Below are 22,735 nucleotides of genomic sequence, written 5' to 3' on the forward strand. Positions count from 1 at the left end.
AGACTGCTAATTTGCTCTATAAATATAACAATATTTACATGTTTTATATATTGGAAATTGATTAAATATGCTATCATATTTATTATGTCTATAAAAATTGGCTTATTATACCCTTGGTTAGCTGTAATCCATTATTATATGAATGCTTCAATAAAAGCACTGCTTTACTGTAATTGGAAAAATTAGTTTTATCTTACTGCACCATAAATTATTCTAATTTTTAACCCCACATTAAATAATCAGTGGCCTCTCAGCTGCTCCACCAAAGGGAGTACTTGGCTTCTCTCCATGAGGCAATAATAATCATTGAAGTGTTTGGTGAGTGGCACTAATAAACAGGAATACACTACTAGAAAGAGAAATGTTTGAGGTTGTAATTATTTAAAGATACTTGAGACTGACTTATAAAGTTTGTATTTTTGTGAATTCTAACTTTAAATCCTGCTGTTTTTTTGTGTTTATGACAAAATTGCTCCACATAATCAATTTGGTCTAAAAATGACACTTGAAATATGTGATCTGAGTGTATTTCATTTTCATAAAACAAAATCATAAAATCCTGTAAATTGTCTGGGGGACATGTTTTAGTAAACAATTAATATTGCCACAGAATCATCTGTCAGTTTGCTTTCTAGTAAACTCACAGATGACAAAATAGGGCAGCCATTCAACTACATAACAATGCTATATCCATCTGTTCCTGATGGATATAGCATTGTTTATTGATTACAATATTCAAAATCTAATCTCAGGAGTGTAAAACTCGGCACTGGTATTCTTGCATATGCAAAGTTTAATCTAAGAATATTATGGGGTTACCCAAAAGTTGCACACCATAGGTGAATGCAGTAATACAAATGATACTTTTATACATTTCAGTTCATATGCTTGTAAATTACAGCTGATTCTTCACTGTTCTTTGTACATTTAGATTCTCCCAAAAATCAGGTGGCATCAGACTTGGTGGCCATTTGGGTGTCCCTCAGCTTCAAATCCATTTACAGTAAAATAAAAGTTTTATCTGACATTCGCAGTGATTAGGGAATTCTAGTTGTCTGAGCATCTTAACCTAAGAAAAAACCAGTATAAAACAACAGTACACCTAAAATTTTGGATGCATTAGCAAAGGCACATGATGCAAGAAAGCAAGCTTATATAGCATCAACCAAAAAAAAAAAAAAAAAACAACCCTTATTTCACCCATCCACTCGCTCCAAATGTTTGTCAAGTTCTGCCTTAAATCTAAGCTATCGACTTCTACGACAGATGGAAGTTTGCTCCAGAAATCAACCACTTGCTGACTAAAGGCAAACCTCCACACATCTATCCTACAACCGTCTTTCCTCAATATGAATTTATGCCCTCTCAGGCGATTATTCTGAGCAAGAGGAAGAATCCCATCAGCATTGAGCATGCTGAAACCATTCAAGGCTTTATACACCTCAATCAGATCACCTCGCAGGTGCCTAGTCTCCAGACACTGAAATTTGCAAAATTTAAGTCTTTCTTTGTAAGAGCAACCCTTTGTTTCATTCACTAATCTTGTTGCCCTTCTCTGTACTCATTTCAACAGCTCTACATGCTTCTTAAAATGAGGCCTCCAGACCTGTATACAGTACTCAAGGTGTGGTCTGACCATTGCCTTATGTAAAAGGGGATAATCACCTCCTTATCCCTGCTAGAAAAATTCCTATATATCATTGACAAGACACCATGAGCTACTCTTGCAGACCGTCTGCACTGCTCAGAAAACTTCATATCTGCCTGCAAAATTACCCCCAGGTCCTTTTCATTCTCTACCACTGTCGTGCGGTACCGCAGAGTTGATACGTTACTCTGGGATTACTGCTTCTCATATGTAGTACTTTACATTTGTCAATGTTAAACTTCATTTGCCACCTCTCAGCCCATCTGCTCAACTTTTCTAGATCCTGTTGCAGCAATGTACTTTCATTAACAACTGTGCCAACTTTCGTATCATCTGCAAACTTGGACATTAAGCCTGATATACCATCATCAATATCATTTATAAATACAGAAAACAACGATGGACCCAGCACTGAACCCTGAGGGACTCCACTAATAACATTAGTCCACGATGAGCAGTGTCCATTGATTACCACTGTCTTCTCCCACTCAACCATCCCTTTATCCATAGCAGCAATTTGCCTCCAATGCCACATTCTCCCAATTTGTGCAGTAGTCTTCCATGTGCAACAGTATCAAAGGCTTTTCTAAGATCCAAATATATGATATCAAAGTTATTCTTTGCATCCAGTTCCTTTGTGACTACATCATAGTATCCAATAAAATTAGTCAGACAAGACTTCCCCTTAACCAACCCATGCTGTGTCTGAGCTGTAACTGAAGTCTTGTCTAGATGATCCTGCAATGCTTCTTTAACCAGTGCCTCCATTAATTTCCCTGGAACAGAAGTTAAATTAACAGGTCTGTAATTAGTCAGGCCTGTATTTCCCTTTGATCCTCCTTTGTGGATTGGGGTCACATTTGCACATCTCCAGTCCATGGGTACCTCCCCTGAGTCCAGGGAAGCTCTCATAATTATGGCTAAGGGTTTGCTTACTTCCTTTGCCGCCTCCTTTAATATAACTGGATAGATTCCATCCATCCCAGGTACCTTTCTTCTGTTTATCTTCAACAATTCGTCACTGTTGAAAAAAAGCCGTGAAGTAGGGTTAAATTTGAAAGTGTCTGCAATTCTGCCCAGACACGATAGGAGGGAGTATATGATGAGAGCCTTGTCGATCAATTCGGCCCTGGAAAGATTGTGCAAGGCTCAAGGGGTAGAATTTTTTTCAGCCTGGAATGTACTTGTTAACAGGAGAGATTGCTTCTACAGGGATGGGATACACTTAAATAGAAAGGGTGCAAGAATATTTGCTGATGCTATCGAGGCAGTGTTAGGTGGGTCGGAAAACTGCTAGCTTGGGGGGCAGACAAAGACTAATGGATTAACAGTAGCCACTGGCAGAGGTGAAAGAGATTCTTGCACTGCTTCTATTGGAATGAGCAGAAGCCTGAAAAACGAGATGCAGGATATTTCAGAGACTGCTGGAAGTCATTGTGATACAAGTAAACACATGGGTTGTGTTAGGGTAGCTAAGAATAGAAACAAGTGCAGGTATACTTGCGTGTACACCAATGCTAGGAGTTTAGTAAATAAATTTGATGAATTTGAGGTATTGCTCAAAACATCAAAGGCAGATATTGTTGGGATATCAGAGACGTGGTGTCACACAGATATAAGGAATGCAGAACTGGAATTTGGGGAGTACAATGTGTATAGAAAGGATAGACAGGACAGGAGGGGAGGAGGGGTTATGCTATTAGTTAAAAAACACATAAAATCCAAGGAAGTGAAGCCAGTCGACATTGATGGACAGGGCAGTGTCGAGTCAGTTTGGTGTGACATAAGCATAGGTAAATCAAAATTGAGAGTAGGAGTGTGCTATAGGCCTAATGACTCTGATGAGTATAATAAGATACTGTACAAGGAAATAGAGTGGGCCAGTAAATCAGAGAGTCTTATAATGGGGGATTTTAATTTCCCAGATATTAACTGGAATTTGTGGTTTGGTCACTCACACACTGATTGATTGGTTTCTCACACACTGGATGATTGGTTTCTACACCAGCATGTTCGGGAGGCAACTAGAGGGAGTAATATTCTTGATCTGATTATCAGTAGTGATTCTTCATGCATTAGGAATCTGCAGATAAAGGAACCACTGGGTGGCAGTGATCACAGTGTGCTGAAGTGGGATTTACTCAAGGAGGTAACTACCATCAGAGGCAAAGGGAAGGGTTTTTGCTTTCGTAAAGGCGACTGTGATGGTCTGAGACAGTATTTAAATTCTATACAGTGGGACCAACTGATGATGTTACCAACAGCAAATTCAAAATGGGAAGCATTCAAGGAACTAATCTTGGAAGCTACCAGGCTTTACATACCAACCAAGAAATATTGTTCAAGGTTCAGGCCTAAATGGTTGTCAGATGAACTAATGAGACATATGGCAGAGAAGAAAAATGCATGGGATACATACAAATTAATGGGTGACATGGAAGCCTATGATAGATATAAGTTGGTCTGTAACCAAGTCACAAAGGAGATTAGGCAGGCAAAGGCAGATTATGAGAAATCCTTGGCAAAGGACGCAAAGAAAAACAGAAAAGAGTTCTTTACCTATTTAAACTCAAGAAGGAAAGGGATGAATCAGATTGGTCCACTGGATGTTGATGGTTCAACAGTTGAGGATCCTGCTCAGGTGGCTAACAATCTAAATGAGTATTGTGCATCTACATTCACACATGAGGAGTTATTCAGGAAGGGGAATGTCGTAGGTGAAGTAAACATTGGCAGTGAGCTAGATTATTTTCTAATAACTGAGAGGAAAGTGGAGGAGAAATTGCTGAGGATAAACATAAAAAAGGCACCAGGGGTGGATGGGATCTATCCAGTTATATTAAAGGAGGCAGCAAAGGAAGTAAGCAAACCCCTAGCCATAATTATGAGAGCTTCTTTGGACTCAGGGGAGGTACCCATGGACTGGAGATGTGCAAATGTAACCCCAATTCACAAAGGAGGATCAAAGGCTGACACAAGTAATTATAGACTTGTTAGTTTAACTTCGGTTCCAGGAAAATTAATGGAGGCACTGGTTAAAGAAGCACTGCAGGATCATCTGGACAAGAATTCAGTTATAGCTCAGACACAGCATGGTTTTGTTAAGGGCAGGTCTTGTCTGACCAATTTGATTGGATACTATGATGTAGTCACAAAAGAACTGGATGCAGGGAATAACTTTGATATTATATATTTGGATCTTAGAAAGGCTTTTGATACTGTTGCGCATGGAAGACTGCTGCACAAATTGGAGAAGTGTGGCATTGGAGGCAAATTGCTGCTATGGATAAAGGGATGGTTGAGTGGCAGAAGACAGAGAGTGGTAATCAATGGACACTGCTCAATGTGGACTAATGCTATTAGTGGAGTTCCTCAGGGTTCAGTGTTGGGTCCATTGTTGTTTTCTGTATTTATAAATGATATTGATGATGGTGTATCAGGCTTAATGTCCAAGTTTGCAGACGATACCAAGGTTGGCAGGGTTTTTAAGGACACTACTGATACTATGCTGCTGCAACAGGATCTGGAAAGGTTGAGCAGATGGGCTGAGAGGTGGCAAATGAAGTTTAACATTGACAAATGTAAAGTACTACATATGGGAAACAGTAACCCCAGATCAATGTATCAACTCTGTGGTACTATGCTGACAGTGGTAGAGAATGAAAAGGACCTGGGGGTAATTGTGCAGGCAGATATGAAGTTCTCTGAGCAGTGCAGACGAGCTGCAAGAGTAGCTCATGGTGTCTTGTCAATGATATACAGGAATTTTTCTAGCAGGGATAAGGATGTGATTATTCCCTTGTATAAGGCATTGGTCAGGCCACACCTTGAGTACTGTATACAGGTCTGGAGGCCTCATTTCAAGAAGGATGTAGAGCTGCTCGAACGAGTACAGAGAAGGGCAACAAGATTAGTGAATGGAACAAAGGGTTGCTCTTACGAAGAAAGGCTTAAGTTTTGCAAATTACAGAGTCTGGAGACTAGGCATCGGCGAGGTGATCTGATAGAGGTGTATAAGGCTTTGAATGGCTTGAGCATGCTCAATGCCGATGGGATTCTTCCTCTTGCTCAGAATAATCACCTGAGAGGGCATAAATTCAAATTGAGGAAGGACGGATGTCGGATAGATGTGCGGAAATTTGCCTTTAGCCAGCGGGCAGTTGGTTTGTGGAATAGACTCCCATCGCTTGTTGTTGAAGTTGATAGCCTAAATAAATTTAAGGCTCAGCTGGACAGGTATTTCGAACGAACGGAGGGGTGAAATGCGAGTAGTGGTTTTTTTTTTTTTTTTTTGGCTGATGCTGAATAAGCTTGCTTTCTTGCATCATATGCCTCTACTAATGCTAATGCTAATTTCTCCTCCACTTTACTCTCAGTTATTACAAGATTATCTAGCTTACTGCCAGAGTTGAATACACCTCTGGTATTCCTTCCTGAATAACCCGTCATGTGTGAATGTCAATGCAAAATATTCATTTAGTTTGTTAGCTAACTGAGCAGGATCATCAACAGTTGAACCATCGATATCAAGTGGACCAATCTGATTCATTTCCTTCCTTCTAGAGTTTACATAAGTAAAGAACTCTTTGCATCCTTTGCCAAAGATTTTTTGTAATCTGCCTAACCTCCTTTGTAACTTGGTTACAGACCAGCTTATATCTATCATAGGCTTCTGTGTCACATGTTAATTTATATGTATCCCTTACATTTTTCTTCTCTGTCACGTGGCTAATTAGTTCATCTGACATCCGTTTAGGCCTAAATCTTGAACAATATTTCTTTGTTGGTGTGAAAAGCCTAGTAGCTTCTAAGATTAATTCTTTGAATTAATCTTATTAATTCTTTGAATTAATCTTCAAAGTGATTAATTCTTTGAATTAATCATTTCGAATTTGCTATTGGTAACATCATCAGTTGGTTCCACCGTATAGAATTTAAATACTGTCTCAGACCACCGTAGTTACCTTTACGAAAGCAAAAACTCTTCCCTTTACCCTCGATGGTAGTTACCTCTGAGTAAATCCCACTTCAGCACACTTTGATCACTGCCACCTAGTGGTTCCTTTATCTGCAGACTCTTGATGCACGAAGAATCATTACTGATAATCAGATCAAGAGTATTACTCACTCTAGTTGCCTCCCGAACATGCTGCTGTATAAAACAATCATCCAATAAATCCACAAAAGCTTTGCTAGTGTGTGAGTGACCAACTCACAAATTGCAGTCAATATCCGGGAAATTAAAATCCCCCATTATAAGACACTAATTCTCTGCACAATTGCTCATTAGGCCTATAACACACCTAAACTCATTTTTACTTTCCCAGTGCTTATGTCACACCAAACAGACTCAACATTGCATTGTCCACCAACATCAATTGGATGCACTTCCTTTGATTTTGTGTTTCTTAACTAACAGCATAACCCCTCCTCCCTTCCTGTCCTGTCTATCCTTTCTGTACACATTGTGCCCCCCTCCTCCCCCCAAATTCCAGTTCTGCATTGCTTATGTCTGTGTGACACCACTTCTCTGATATCCCAACAATATCTGTACTTGATGTCTTGACTAGCACTTCAAGCTCATCAAATTTATTAATTATACTCCTAGCATTGGTGTTTTTTTTTTTTTTTTTTTTGATTTGGTAGTTGTTGGCGCATCGGCTTCTGTGGCCATATTGCACCTTCCCAAGGTTTTTGCAGTACTTTGATCCAAGCCCGAGGTGGGAATCGAACCCGCGACCTTTGGGTTGCCGGGCAGGTTACTTTTACCCACGCGGCTAGCCCGGTCGGCTAGCATTGGTGTACATGCACCTGTTTCTATTCTTAGTTACCCTAACACAGCCCATGTATTTACTTGTTTCCACTATGACTCCCAGCAGTCCCTGGAAATTCCCATTGCCTTGCTTTCCAGGCTGCTGCTCAACTACATTTCAATAGAAGTAGTGCAAGAATCACTTTTACCTCTGCCAGCAGCTACTGTTAATCTATTAGTCCGTGTATCCCCCCAAGCTAGCAGTTTTCCGACCCACCTAACTCTGCCTCGATAGCATCAGCAAATATTCTTGCACCCTTTCTATTTAAGTGTATCCCATCCCTGTAGAAGCAGTCTCTCCTTCCTGTTAACAAGCACAGACCAGGCTGAGAAAAATTCTACCCCTTGAGCCTTGCACAATCTCTCCAGGGCCAAATTGATCAACAAAGCTCTCATCATATACTCCCTCCTATCGTGTCTGGGCAGAATTGCAGACACTTTCAAATTCAACCCTAACTCACGGCTTTGTTTCAGCATTGTCTTGTATTTGTTAAGTAATTCTGCCGGTCTCCTACTCTTAATATCATTAGTGCCAATGTACAATATCACCCTTTGTGCCCTTAAAGGATGATATCTGCCCTACAACGTCATCAACCTTTGCCCCTGGCATACACCCTGGTCCTGTTCCATCTATCCTTTTTTGCACAATATGTTCCCCATTTCCCTGACAGTAGGGTCACCTACAACTAGTTCCTTTGGGACCAGTGCATTCTGCCCTTGGGGGTTGCCTCTGTGTTGCATGATGTTCAAGTGCAAGCTCTGGCATTGATGTTGGCAGCTGAGAGCTTGATGGGCCCCTCAATTTAAATCCTTTGTGGGCATCCGATCCATCCTGTCTTTTAAGCTCTCATATAAGCCCATAACAATGCCGAGTTGGCACCTGATTTCCTTGAACTCCTTACAGCGCGCGCGCGCGCGCACACACACACACACACACACACACACACACACACACACACACACACACACACACACACACACACAGAGAGATCACCCTTGGCAATATCATGTCCCATTCCTGATTGGTCTACAAACATCAAACAAGCAGTGCATTTCAATAGACTGTGATTCAGAGGACAACCGCCCCCCCCTCCTCAGTTCTCCCCTGAGCCACAGTACTTGCATTAGTTTGAGCCTTTTGCTTTGCTGCTCTGAGTCATGATTTCTGTTCAAGTTCAATAAAATTCCAATACAAAATATAACCCTAAACCTACATCCCAATGCAGTTATAACACTATACATGTGTATTTCGGTATCAAATATTATCTCCAAGTTACGTTATATGACCTTCTCATCCCCTGTCAACTTTTATGTATTAATTTATGATGTTACGTTTGTAATAACTAGGTCGCTATACTTATTTAGTTAAAAAATTACAATTCAATTGACAATGAAATTTAATAAGATCAATAAATTTTACTGATTAATTGATACTACTATACTCACTATCTAGTTTTCTGTTAAACCTTACGCTAGCACACATATCGTATAACATATGTACCAATGTAAAAAAGTATGTATATGGCAATTGTAACAAGTAAAATTTAATTTTATTTAAAAAAAATATACTGATTGTTAGCAGGCATTTCTTTAATAAAGAATCAACTGTGGAGTTAGATTTTTTCTAATACAGACAAGTTAGTGTAACTGGTGACTCCATTTATAAACATGCCACTTACAAAAGCTTTCTGCTAAGTGCTGGATAACAAAGCTTTTATCATTTTAGGGAACTGTTGAACACAAAGTGTGGTGTACACCATTCTGTTCAAAGAACATGCTGGACTGGTCCTTATAAAACACTGAGGGCCGTTGTTGTAATAGGGTTTTAGGAGTATCGGCAACTAAGGCCATATTGCTCAATATATACTGCCTGCAAACTGCATGTGTTTTGTGGTTGATTTTTTTGTTTTGCTGTATGAAAAACCTGAGTTTCCAGGAGAAAATCATGCTACCCTTGCTTGAGACTGACTGACTAACTCAGCCACATTGTGAAAAAGGCTCATAAAAATTCCTCATGTTGTCCATGAGACTCCAACTCAGGTTTTTTCCACCTGTGCAAGGACAGCGATTCTAACAAACGTGCTACCCATGAGGCAAACACAGAGGGATTTTAAAGAATTATATTTTTAAATTATATATTATCTCCATGAATTGCATGTACAGTAATACCTTGACTTACACTACCCCGACTTACGTGAACTCGGAGTTACGCGGTTCTTGATTTCTTCGTTTGGTGTACAGTAAACCCTCGCTATTCGCGGTATCTGTATTCGCGATCGCCGATTTAATATAAAATGAAACCTAAACAAATGTGAATTTTAAAGCGCCGTGAATATTTCCGCCATAAAAAACATGGGCGTGGCTAAAATTATCTTTCCCGGTCAAAACAGCGCTCAGTGGGTGGGGGGAGAGGGGTGACAAAATCGCGAGCGTGGATGTTTCTCGATAATCCTTGTTCAGTATGTGTTATGCGCTTGTCAGTATGGAAGGTTTTGTTGTTTGCTTTTAATTTATATGCTTATAAATTGAATAAATTTATCAATTTATAAATTGATATGCTTACAGAAATGATAAATCTACTGTTTTGTAGTGTAAAACAGACTTTTGTGTGTGTGTTAACGGAAGAAAGTGACTTTATTGTGGACAAGTTCTAACCCCTACAAAAATATGGCTACGAATAACAAGAGAAATGTGAAAATATCAAAGAAGGTGATGACATTAGCGAATAAAATTGAGTTATTAGATAAAATTTCTAATGGTGAAAGTGTCTCCTCAGTGGCAAAACATAAACAAGGGTACGATCAATCAAAAAATCGGAAGAAAAAATCCGCCGTAGTGTCTGTGAAAACACGCTAATTGCTTCAAAAATTTGCTCTGTAACTCGTGATGTTAAATTAGAAAAAATGGAAAAAGCTTTAAATCTGTGGATAGAAGACTGAACTCAAAATAAAATTCCGTTAAGTTCACTCATCATTCGTGAAAAGGCAAAACTCCTTTATCAACACTTTAGCGAAACTGGTGATAGCACCGGCAGAATAAGTTTTTTAGCTAGCAAAAGCGCTGGTCTGAAAGATTTGTTTGAAATTTCTAATAAATATTAAGTTTAATATTAAATTGTTTCTTATTTTCATTTTGATGCCATTGCTTGCATTTCACTATGTACTGTCTATGTACATAGTCATATTATGAAGGTACATATAATACATACATAGACTAGTTTTTCTTATATATTTCATACCTTGGAATGGAACCCCTTTATTACTATGAGAGCCATAACTCAGTATTCGCGGCATTTCTCAGGAACGTAACCCCCGCGAATAGTGGGGGTTTACTGTATATCTAAAATTAGCTTACCAGTGATTTGGAAGTCAAATCATAAAGCTTGGGTGACAGCTTCCGTTTTTGAGGACTGATTTGGTCACCATTTCATACCCGAAGTCGAACGTTATTGCAAGTCTAAACAGATTCCATTTAAAGTGATGCTGCTTATTGACAATGCACCGGTCACTCTCCTGCCACCCTAATTAATTTCGACCCACGTGTGAAAGTTGTGTTTCTGCCTCCAAACACAACCAGCTTGCTTCAACCGATGGACCAGGGAATCATTAAAACATTCAAGGCTTACTACACGAGGCGTTCGTTTGCACGTCTGAATGAAGCTATGAGACAAAATAGTGAGATATCTGTTAAAGACTTTTGGAAACAATTCAATCTTTTAGATGCCGTAAGAATCATTGAAGAATCTTGGGATGAAATTCACTAAAAAACATTGAATGGTGTCTGGAAGTAACTTTGTCCATTTTTTTTTTTTTTCAAAACCGAGACGAAAACAATGCCAGAAACTGATCATGTCGCTCATGTGATAGAAGTTGTTAATCTTGCCAGGCAATTAGATTTGGAAGTCAATGGTGATGATGTCAACGAGCTGTTGGATTCACGTAGTCAGGAGCTGACAATGAATGAGCTCATAGAGATGAGTGAGCAAAACATCACTGAAGTATCCGACACTTCAGACCCAGTTCCACCAGAAAAGCACATAAAGCACATGACAATTGCAAGCTTGACAGGTCTCAGCTCAATTGAAGAACGCGTTATAGCTACAAAGCAAGGAATAAAAAAATTATTAGCTTGCTACGAAGAAATTCTGCATGAAAAAAAGGCGCTGTGTCGTCAGACGAATTTGTTAGATTTTATGAAGCCATCGACATCGAAATAACTTTTTTAAGTAACTCATTATTTTTTTAATACATATTTTGTATTAATATGTATAAAGAACTGCAATTTTATTAAATATTTTTCTTCTAAATTAGTGTTTTTGTTAGTCCTTGATCCCAATTAAACAAAATTTATATGTATTTATATGCAAAGTTGTACCCTGACTTAAGCGAATTCGACTCGAGCGATTTTCGTCGGACCCACCTATCGCGTAACTTCAGGGTATTACTGTATTTTGTGGGTAGTTCCTTTCAAGAGACACCAATGAACTCAAGTGATATCTCCAAAGGTTTGAAACTAATCAAGTATTAAGTGAGGCAGTGATTAGGAAATATACATTCCTCATGTTTGAACAAAATTATCTGATGGGAATCTGGGCATATCATGAAACTACATTTATCACCACATGATGGAAAAAGTATATTAAAAAAAAAAAGTATCAAATAATTATGGCAGACTGAAATGTTGCATGCTATAAAGCAGGGGTGGCCAAAGGATCTACCAGTAGATTGCGGATTTAATTTCGGTCAACCACAACGAATTTTAAATATACAGTCATCACTCGATTTGTGCACCTTGTGCAATGAAATTTTTGAGATGGTAGATCATGGCACATTTTTAAGGAAAAAAAGTACATCGCATCACAAATTAAGTTGGCCACTCCTGCTATACAGGAATGGCCACATTTAGTTATCTTTGAATGTGGCCATTTCTGTCAGATCTCGTGTCAACACATTTCTAATGCAAAATTTAGTTTTTTAAGATATGCTTTTTAATTATCCAAAAATTTTAGTTCTTTTGAGAATAGTCAGGTTCAGAGCAATAAAAACTTGCATTTAGCTCCGATGCTCCTAAGCACAGCTGCTAACCCATGACTTTTGGAGAGCAAGAGATTTTGTAATTTTTCAGAACAAAGCAGGAGAAAAGTTAAAGATTATGGAAAAAGCAAAAAAAAAAAAAAAACAAAGTGAATGATGTGATATAATATACAGGGTGTTATTAAAGTCCATGTGCACTTTAAAACTGCAATAACTTATGTTCTATACAAGATAAAAAGTGTATCTTTGGGAAGATAATTTATTCTTGTTTTTAGGGTATGTAATCATAAGGAACCTACATTATTACTGATAACAAAGTATAGTACGATTTTGCAATTTCATAAACATGTTCTTCAGCTGTGTTTCAGTTATGGCATTAATTAATTTTGTGATTCTGGTACTAAGGTTATTTAAAGAGTGAGATTTTGAACAGTAAACCACACTCTTAACATGCCCCATATAAAAAAGTTCCAATGGGTGAGCAAATGTCAAGCAATCGGTCCACCCTGCCGATCCATCTGTTTGGGAAGACTATTTAAAAATTGGGAAACGTTATTAGCAAGGTCCTCCATCTAGCTGAAAAACTATATTGGCTTCAATTCTTAATTGCCTTAGTTCAGGAATAAAAAATCCTGTAGCACTGCAAGATAACTATCATCATTAACCACTATGTCTTCAAACAAGAAAGGACTACTATTCATGGTTTTCCCAGGGCACACCAGACACTGACTACAGGGGAATCCCTATCATGTATCCAGACTCCTTGTTTCTGACCACCAAATATAGCAATTAACTTGCTTCATCACTAAACATTAGACTGTCAAGAAAGAAGACAAAGTTAGGCTTACATGGTAATCCTCTTCCAGCAACATATGATGCACTTGAATCTTGTAAGGTCACATGTGCAATTTCACTCTAAGAATTTTGTGCACTTTGCTTTAGCACCAGAGTTCCAGGGATTACACTTTTAGTGATTTTTGTGGGATTTGCTAAAAAGCTTCCTTGATAGATGCATCTCATCGTTTTAACACATTAGATGAATCAATTTGCAACAGTACCCAACGTGATGTGCCATAAAGCATATATCTTAAGCAATCGCTATACAAGGTGTTAAAAGTAAAGGCACGTGAAATGAACTGCTCAATTCTGTTGACATACCGATTAAACTCTGGGCTATTAGTATCAATGATTTTTTTTTTTGTTTATAGCTTGGTACATGTTATTTTTTTGCTTGTGTTGAGGTTAGTTTATGTACATAAACTTTTTAAAAAAAGCTCTGCCTAAAAGTAAGTGTTCACTTTTAGCTATGAATTCTAGACTTACTTTTCAACCACTACAAATTTTCAGCAGGCTCTCTCAAATACAGGTGGCAGCAAATATGTTAATCCAGGCTTTTCACTTTGCCGCTTATCAATAACAGAACTAGTCTCTTTAAATTTTTTATCCAGTTTGAAATTGAATTTCTGTCGTGCTTCCTTTGCATAATGTGTTGTAAATTTTCTTCTAACCGCTGATATGAATTTGAGTTCTACTAGCCTGAGGACACAATTCAGTTTCTCTTCTATTGAAAACATCCCTTGTATGCCACATTATCTGAAAAAATTAAAAACTAAAATTAGAGCAAATTAAGTAATTATTTTTGTGCATAAAAATTATAAATTACCTTTTCAGTACCTTCTACAGATTTTTTTAAAATCTTGTACAGAACCTAAGTTATTGCACCCAAAATTTTATTAACAAAATATGCAGTTCGTATTAAGATACAGTTGTAGGATCGTATACAAGTAGAGTAATCTTTCAAAACATTGCACCACAGTTTTTCTTTTGGTTTTCTGTTGGGCAACTCCAACTGCTTCAAGGATGATATTGTTGCAGATCTCTTCAGAAATGTTGAAAGTTTTATTTATAACTATGGCCTTGCTACTTAAACTTGGTTGGCAAGAGCATTTCCAAAGTTTATTAGTGTGTGAACTGTCAGTTCCTCAACCAAGTGATCCTTTTTACAAAAGTTCCACTAGAAAAAATTATATCCAAAAATGATGCACTGTCAACCGAAGAAACTGACCTCAGTATTTATAAGAACATATTTTAGTGGGAACTTTGTGCACCATGTAGTCACATGAAGTGATAATGTATTTCTTTACTGAACAGAACCTTCTTTTGTTATAGAACCCCATGACCTTGGCAATAGAACTGCATATGAATAAGTGAAAATAACCTTTCTGATTTATTGTATTTTGTAATTAATTTCCAAAAACGAAAGTGATAGATTTAATAATTGTTCTTCAATGTATCAAGAAGTAGTGATCTCAGTAAATGGATATGAGGTACATTGTACTGAAGATTTATGTTCAGATTTTCAAGCATTAGCATAACATAAGGAACAAGCAAAATGCTTTATTCGAGGCTGGAGGTGAGGGAACATGAACAGGCTTTCTCCATGTGTAAGGATAACCTACCTAGTTATCCTTATACATGCAGAGTTATCAGCTCTTTTCCTTGAGAGGCTCAGACACATTTTTAGAGGTTCTAAAATAAGTTTGTAAGCCCTTATATCCCATGCAACCTTAGATCCAGGCTTTCTACTTTTGGATCATAGATATGGACACAAGCAGGTGCCACACACTAGTGGCTGCTTGTTGTACTCTTTAATTTGGCAACTTTGGAATGTGCTCATATGGCTTTTTTCACTATTTTTTTTAATTACCTCTTCAAATAGTGTAGTCAGAAGTTGCCACCATTCTATCAGTCTAGTTAAACATTTACCCAAAGACAGCCAATGAACATGCATGCTTCGAAACATTTTCACTTTGGTGGATTACATTAAGTTGTTAAAATCTTTCTTTTCTTTTCGTTTCTATATGCCCACCAAATATTCATCCACTTTAAGAGGCAGGCATACATGCAGTCTTTTTTAGCACAAAAAGTAATAAGACGACAAGAATAGCCTGTAGCCAAGTGGTCAGGAGCGGGAGTGCAGTAGCACACACTCTTTAAATAGACCGGGGTTCAAGCCTCTGACTGCTAAATACGGTCGATCTGCCAACTTGCACTGGACCAGCGTGGCAGATTATGGTCCATTTCCCTCAGCATGAATTGTTGAGGAGGCTTCCATCCTGCAGTGGGTTGATAATGGCTGCAGTTTTTTTACCACCAAATGCTTAATCTCCTCTTTTAATATTCTTGTTATGTTGAGTTTTTAGGCCTTTTAAAGCTGCATTATCAGCAATAAGTGCCTGACTATTTTCTAAACGAATCCCATACACTATTACTTTTGTTACCACCCAAATGTGAGAGAACTGGTTCGATGTGCCATAATTTTTGGAATGTTGAAAAAATCAACATTCTGAAAATTTGTACGCAATGGTTGAAAATTAAAAGTTTGGAATTCATTGCTAAAAATGAACACTCTTGTGCTGGGCTGTAAATCAGAACAAATCTTAAGATTTTATAAAAAAGTTTATTCGTGTACATAAACTAACATCAACACAAGCAAAAAACAAACAAACACCAAGTATTACTGCAAAGCATTCAGTCAGTGTGGCAAATATGGAGTAGTTTTTAATTTCATATGCCTTTGTTTATGGCACTTGTTAGACTGCTTAAGAATAACTGCTTGTATGTGTTACGACACACCTCTTGGACATATTTTGAATGCATTTGTGGGGTAACACTTCTCATACCATTTTCTGCATATATGCATTGAGCCAGGGAACGTGTTAAGGTGACCAACATTATACCCTGTAGAGTCTTCTTTCAAAATTAAAGCTCAAAATCCCTTTTATTATTGCCTTCTGTAGCAATCAAAGTTGGAAAACTTTTTATAAGTGATTATACCAATCTCACAATGTCTACTGTTTTTGTTCACCCAGAAGCACCTATGCCACCGAAATAACAATTTTCAGTAAAGCTATGGGGAGACTAGTGTTGGGGTGTTGGAATCACCATTCTCAAGTAAATGGGCGATAAGGACTCAACATTCACACTGGAAGTATAATAGATAAGCCTATTTTTTTTTATGAAACTACACTGGACCCTGTTATCTTCACTTTGCAAAGTTACATCCAGTTATTCATTTCTTTCCATATGCTATACATTGTTCTTATGCTTATTTGTTTTTTCCAATGCATGATTACAGTGTTTCTCACTACTTAAAACTGAAAAATCATATCTACATACAGTACCTAAAACAGATGTTTTCTGAATCTTCCAATAGGCCTCTGGGGTTGGAAATATTCATACTCATATTATGCCGTCGTACACCAACCGTATTAAAATTATAGTTTTGTACTGTTTAAAATATTGAAATGACTAGATAGAGCAAATAAAGTTTAATCAAATAAATAAACGATTACTATGTATAATATAAAATATAATATTAAACTGCAAGGTACTATTTACAATAAAACAATGAATTTAAAATACTAGATGATAAAAGCGCTAAAAATATACCGTTAATATACCTTTAGTATATATACCGTTAGTATATAAAAATATACCTTTTTCAACACTGTTGAAAAAGGAGGCGGATGCCTTTGAAAGCTACGGTGTATTTTTAGCGCTTTTATCATCTAGTATTTTAAATTCTTCGCTTTATTGTAAATAGTACCTTGCGGTTGGTGTATGATGGCATAATATGAGATGTTTTCAGTTCTTCCACATTCTACAATGCATGGAAAAATCGCAAATATGTTTTCTTATACACACCATTTCTTTGGTATTTTATTGGACATTGTTAAATCGAATTTAGCTTCACACCACTCATACATAAAAAAAAAAGGTGTATAACACACAGAATAACATATTCTCTGATATGTATCATCATTTTGCACACTCCGAATAAATTTGCAGAATTGTTTTAAAAATTTTAAATATAATTGCAAAGTACAAATTTTTCCCTGAAAAATGACAGAAAAACTGTTTAGAAGAGTGAGGATTTATTACAAAAAAAAAATTCCATTGTAAATCTGGGCTGCTATGCTTTAATGGTTGATCTATATTTTTAAGGTCAATCACTAAAGATGAATAATTTTTAGAAAAAAAAAAAAAAAAAAAATCACATTTACACTTGAATCATATTTCTTTGTTACAGGTGCAAGTGCCCTTTTCTAAAGAATTAAATGAATTTTGTTAGAATAAATATAATTCCATTACAATTCTCAATATTTTGCCAAATTTCCACCTGCTACTTTCAGAACACCAGTCTCATTATGCTGAATTTGGGTTATGATACATTGTTTCTAGTACTGCTCCATAATGTGTTACCATAATACAACAGGTTACAAGCAGCTTTTAACTATATATATATATATATATATATATATATATATAAATATATATATATATATATATATAAATAAATAAAAAACACCTTATCCATTTCTTTGACTAAACTTTTCACATATCCTTTTCTAGTACTCTTCAAACGTTGCAAGTGTGTGTATTTTGAGTGCATCCCATACAATTAACTCATATTGGTGATTAAACAGCATTTTATTTTTAATAAATAATGCTTAGAGTTCTTGCACAATGACCTTTCCCTCCCCCCTTCTTTACAAACTACAGAAAAGAACAGTATATATATATATATATATATCATTCAATGGTTCACATCAATAAAGAACAAGTCACAATTACATGAAACTGTTATTTGTAATCTGCATATTGATTGTCAAGATTATATTCAGTTCAAAAATAGTAGTGGCATTGTATGAAATGGATGCTTGACATAAAATCAATTTAAGAATACACTACACGCTCACTGGCTTTATAAAGCCTTATGGATCTTATTCATACACTAGAAAAAATGCCAACATGGTTTTTGTTTTCTAACTGTGGCACATGGATGGGGGAGTAGGGGCAAAACATTTCCCCTTTAATAAACCCCAAGGTACAAAGTATATTTAATCTTAAATATAGCATGATTTATTAGTGTGAATTCAAAAACAGTTTGACACCAAATTAAATTTTTAATTTAATACAGTTCAGGTTTTTTTTTTTTTTTTTTTCTTTCCCGTAACTAACTTGTTTTTGGATGAGCCATTAATCTTAAAAACTACTATAAATAAAAAAAATATTTGCAATATGATTGTTCTAGAGGGAATAAAACTCAATATAGCAAATCACAAATTTTTGGCTTCTGAATTATAACAGAAAATACTAAATTTTGCAGGTGTTCATTAATTTTCAAAATGAAAACAATAATAAAGGCCTGTTAATAAGAGAAAATGTGAATATTATAATTTTATTAAAGTATACCAACATCAAATAATGCAGCAATGTGTTATATATTAATTGTTTCATTTGGAAATAGCAAATTAAATTAGTAAACTAATTTGATTTCCTTTTGGATAATCTGGTTAATTTGTCCTATTGTTTCTGAATATCCTACTGGAATTAACTGCACATTATCTAATACAAAACAGACAACAAGAGTCTTTCTAAAAAGTGAAGCCACAACAAATTCTATATAAATTAAGTTTTTCATAATTTATTTTTCTCAAGCTCATTATTTTATAACTTTTACATAATTTGTATAATTGTCAAAGTGCTACATGCTATTAAAACTGTTTTAAAAAATTAACTTTTAATAATAATTATTTTTTTCTGGCACTATTTTCTGACATTCTCATTCAATCAAAACCACTAAAAACAGACCAGACCGCACAATACTTAACATTAAGAAGATGTGAAACAAGGCAGTGCATGAATTATATTAGAAGAAAGCCAAACAAAGAACAATAAAGAACAGCAAATCAGAACATTCCAATCTTGAATACAGTGTCCATACCAGATAGGTATAAGCACTGGAAGACAAAATTTTGAATAGGTCATGATTTTTCCCATGGAAGAGCTTTCAATATACAGTATATATAATTACATTTGTATACACAAGAAGTAACAGTGATCTTACTGTAGGCACATAGCAACACACCACTGCATGGTTTGAGAAAAATACTTAAAAGAATTCTACTATTTTATAACTGAAAAAAAAAAAAAAAAAAATATATATATATATATATATATATATATATATATATATATATGATCTTTTACAATTAAAGAAATCTAAACTTCAAATGAACTTCTATTAATATTCCAAACTGTCCCAATTAGCAATCTTGAGATTATAACTGAAGATAAAATGTCAAAGAAGAATATTTGCACATATTTTTCCCTCACCAGCAGGTTCAGTTGTTTTTACAAGCTCAAATGCAACTTTTAAGTCAATGTATATATGTGCATATTGTCAATCATCATATAATTTATGATAGTATTTTTAAAAGGAAGCATCACAGATGACTTTGGTTATCCATTACTAGTTAACAGAAAGCAGTCAAATTTTGGCTGCTCCCATTGCGCCTGAAAGATCATCTTCATAGTTACTACTGTTTTCCCATCTGACATCTGGACTCCAAGTATATGAAGGGGAGGTACTTAAGTCTCTTCCTGAAGGTGCTGGAGAAGGGTAGGGAGGACAAGAAGGGGGTACAGGTGTAGATGCAACTGCTCTCTGCCTTTGAATCACAGTAACTTGACTGCCTAGGTGATTATCAATTTCATCATCCTCATATGGTCTTCCTGTTGCAGGATTGTAAAATCCAGGTGTGTACGGTGGGGGTGGATCTTCTGCAAGTAAGAAAATGCATTTTACAAAATACAAAAATTCTGATAATAGTAGAATGCTAGCAAATTAAACTATGCTAAAACAAATGAAATAAAAATAAGATACCTGCAAAGGATATTGGTAAGTATTCTATTCATGATGTAAAAATAAAAAGTTAAGCCTGGAAGTTTATCTTAAAACAAATGCAAGATTATGGTTTAAAGTTATGTTTATACTGAATGGGCTAATTGCAAATACATTCAGTGTTCTGATATTTGGAAAAAAAAAAAAAAAAAAACCATAAATTGCAAATGACTTTGGTGCCTTTTTTTTCAGAAAAAAAAAAAAAAAATTTATACATCAAAATACTTGAAATAAAATCACTTCACCTGTGTCAAGTTTAGAAAATCTATTTGTTACTAGTAGGATCTAACAGTAATTTTATGGATGTTTTTTAAGTGACTGGACCTTGCTGTTATTCATACAAAACACCAGAGACTAAGCTAACAACAGTGGAGAAAATATCCACGAAATGTTGATTGTTTAGGTTGTCAGATTGGTGTTTTTTGTAGTATAACAGCAAGGTCACAATCACTGAAGAAGTAGGTTGTTGTTGTTATTTGCTTTTTAGGAGCATTAGCAACTAAGGCCATATTGCTCCGCTGAAGAAGTAGGGGAGAAAACAGTTGCAAAACATATAATTGTTATCTTCTGCTAAAATGGCATATCATACTTTTCATATGCTCTTATTAGGGGTATTCAGTCACGCACGCATGAAAATGCACCATGTCCATCCATCTGTCCGCAAGTAACAGAGGGACTTCTCAGTGAACAGATTTTCATGAAATTTATTTGGACCCTTTAAAAATATTTGTCAAGCCATTCCATATTTCATTAAAATCAGACATACAGAATTTGGCAGTTATTTCTTTTTTCCATACAATTTGTATGGAAAAAAATTCGTAGATTAAACGTAGTTTTAATGTAGTATTGATAACTTTAGACAGCAGTCAGTACAAGTTTCATGCATATCGTGATGTCACTGTACTGATATACATATAGAGAGGGGAGAAAGCATAGAGAAGAGCAATAAACATTATACAGTTGAAATCAAACCAAATAGCTAAGTTTAAGAATGTAAAACTAGTTTCATTAAGTATTTTTTTTAAAGTTATAATCTTAGTAATCGATAAGGACTAACTATACTTACTTTTCACTTTTATTAATCACAAAAAATAAAAATAATTCTCAAATTTAATTTAAGAAAAAAAAAAATCAAATGCACCTAAAATATAACATGCTACGTACATTAAGTAACCTGCTGAACTATTGTTGAAGTAACTTCTATTGGAATGAGCAGCAGCCCAGAAAGCAAGTTGCTGGGGATTTCAAGAACTGCTGGCAGTCATGAAACAAGTAAATACATGGGCTGTGTTAGAGTAACTGAGATTAAGAACATGTGCATGTATAGTAGAAGTATAGTAAACAAATTTGATGAATTTGAAGTGCTGGTTAAGACATCCAAGGCAGATATTGTTGGGAGATCAGAGACTTGGTGCCATTCAGATATAACAGATGCAGAATTGGAATTTGGGGAGCACAATGTGTACAGAAAGGACACACAGTGCAATGTTGAGTCAGTTTGGTGTGACATAAGCACTGGGAAAGCAAAAATGAGGGTAGGAGTTTGTTATAGGCCTAATGACTCTGATGAGTACCATGAACAATTATACAGAGAAACAGAGTGGGCCAGTATCAGAGTATCTTATAATTGGGGATTTTAACTTCCCAGATATTGACTGGAACTTGTGGATTGGTCACTCACACACTAGAAAGGCTTTTGTGGATTTATTGGACGACTGTTTTCTACAGCAGCATGTTATAATGGCAACCAGACAGAGTAGCACTCTTGATCTGATTATCAGTAGTGATTATTCATGCATTAAGAATTTACAGATAAAGGAACCACTAGGTGGTAGTGATCACAGTGTACTTATGTGAGATTTATTTAAAGATGTAACTACCATCAGGGAAAAAGGGAAGGGTTTTTGCTTTTGTAAAGGTGATTAGTGAGACCAACTGACGATGTTACCAACAGCAAATTCTAAATGGGAAGCATTCAAGGAAGTAATCTTGGAAGCTACTAGACTTTTTGTTCCAACTAAGGAATACTGTTCTAGGTTTAGGTACAAATGGATGTCAGACGAACTAATGAGACATGTGGCAGAGAAGAAAAATGCATGGGATGCATATAAATTATGAGGCGACACAGAAGCCTAAGGTAGATACAACATCATATGCCTCTACTAATCTCAGATTAAGCAACTATGAGGAGCGGTATGAAAGTAAACGTCACTAAGGAGATTAAGCAAGCGAAGGCAGATTATGAGAAATCTTTGGCAAAGGATGCAAAGAAAAACAGCGAAGACTTCTTTACTTATATAAACTCTAAAAGGAAGGGGATGAATCAGATTGGTCCACTTGATAACAATGGTTTGACTGTATATGATCATTCTCAGATAGCTGCCATACTAAATGAGTATTTCATATCTACATTCACACAGGAGGAGGTAATCAAGATGTTTATCAAACTCTAACAGAGAGTTAAATGATTTTGTTATAACTGAGAGCAAATC

The 22,735-nt window shown here is 36.0% G+C and overlaps 1 protein-coding gene across 3 annotated transcripts in view; it reads right to left on the reverse strand.

Moving 5' to 3' along the window:
• Positions 1-19,582: 19,582 nt before the first annotated feature.
• Positions 19,583-22,735, reverse strand: part of LOC150076474 (uncharacterized) — a 187,589-nt gene continuing 184,436 nt past the window's right edge. For 2 of the 3 annotated variants that reach the window (XM_090388101.1, XM_090388104.1), the window contains one exon: positions 19,584-20,122. In XM_090388101.1, the coding sequence (XP_090244227.1) occupies positions 19,830-20,122 (293 nt within the window). In that variant the 3' untranslated portion in view covers positions 19,584-19,829. Of the gene's footprint in view, positions 20,123-22,735 lie in introns of all 3 variants that reach the window. The other variant, XM_090388102.1, reaches the window with a different exon arrangement.

This window comes from Mastigoproctus giganteus, chromosome 13 (assembly GCF_048544385.1).
Source record: "Mastigoproctus giganteus isolate SK-2022 chromosome 13, ASM4854438v1, whole genome shotgun sequence".
NCBI classification, from domain to species: Eukaryota; Metazoa; Arthropoda; class Arachnida; order Uropygi; family Thelyphonidae; genus Mastigoproctus; species Mastigoproctus giganteus.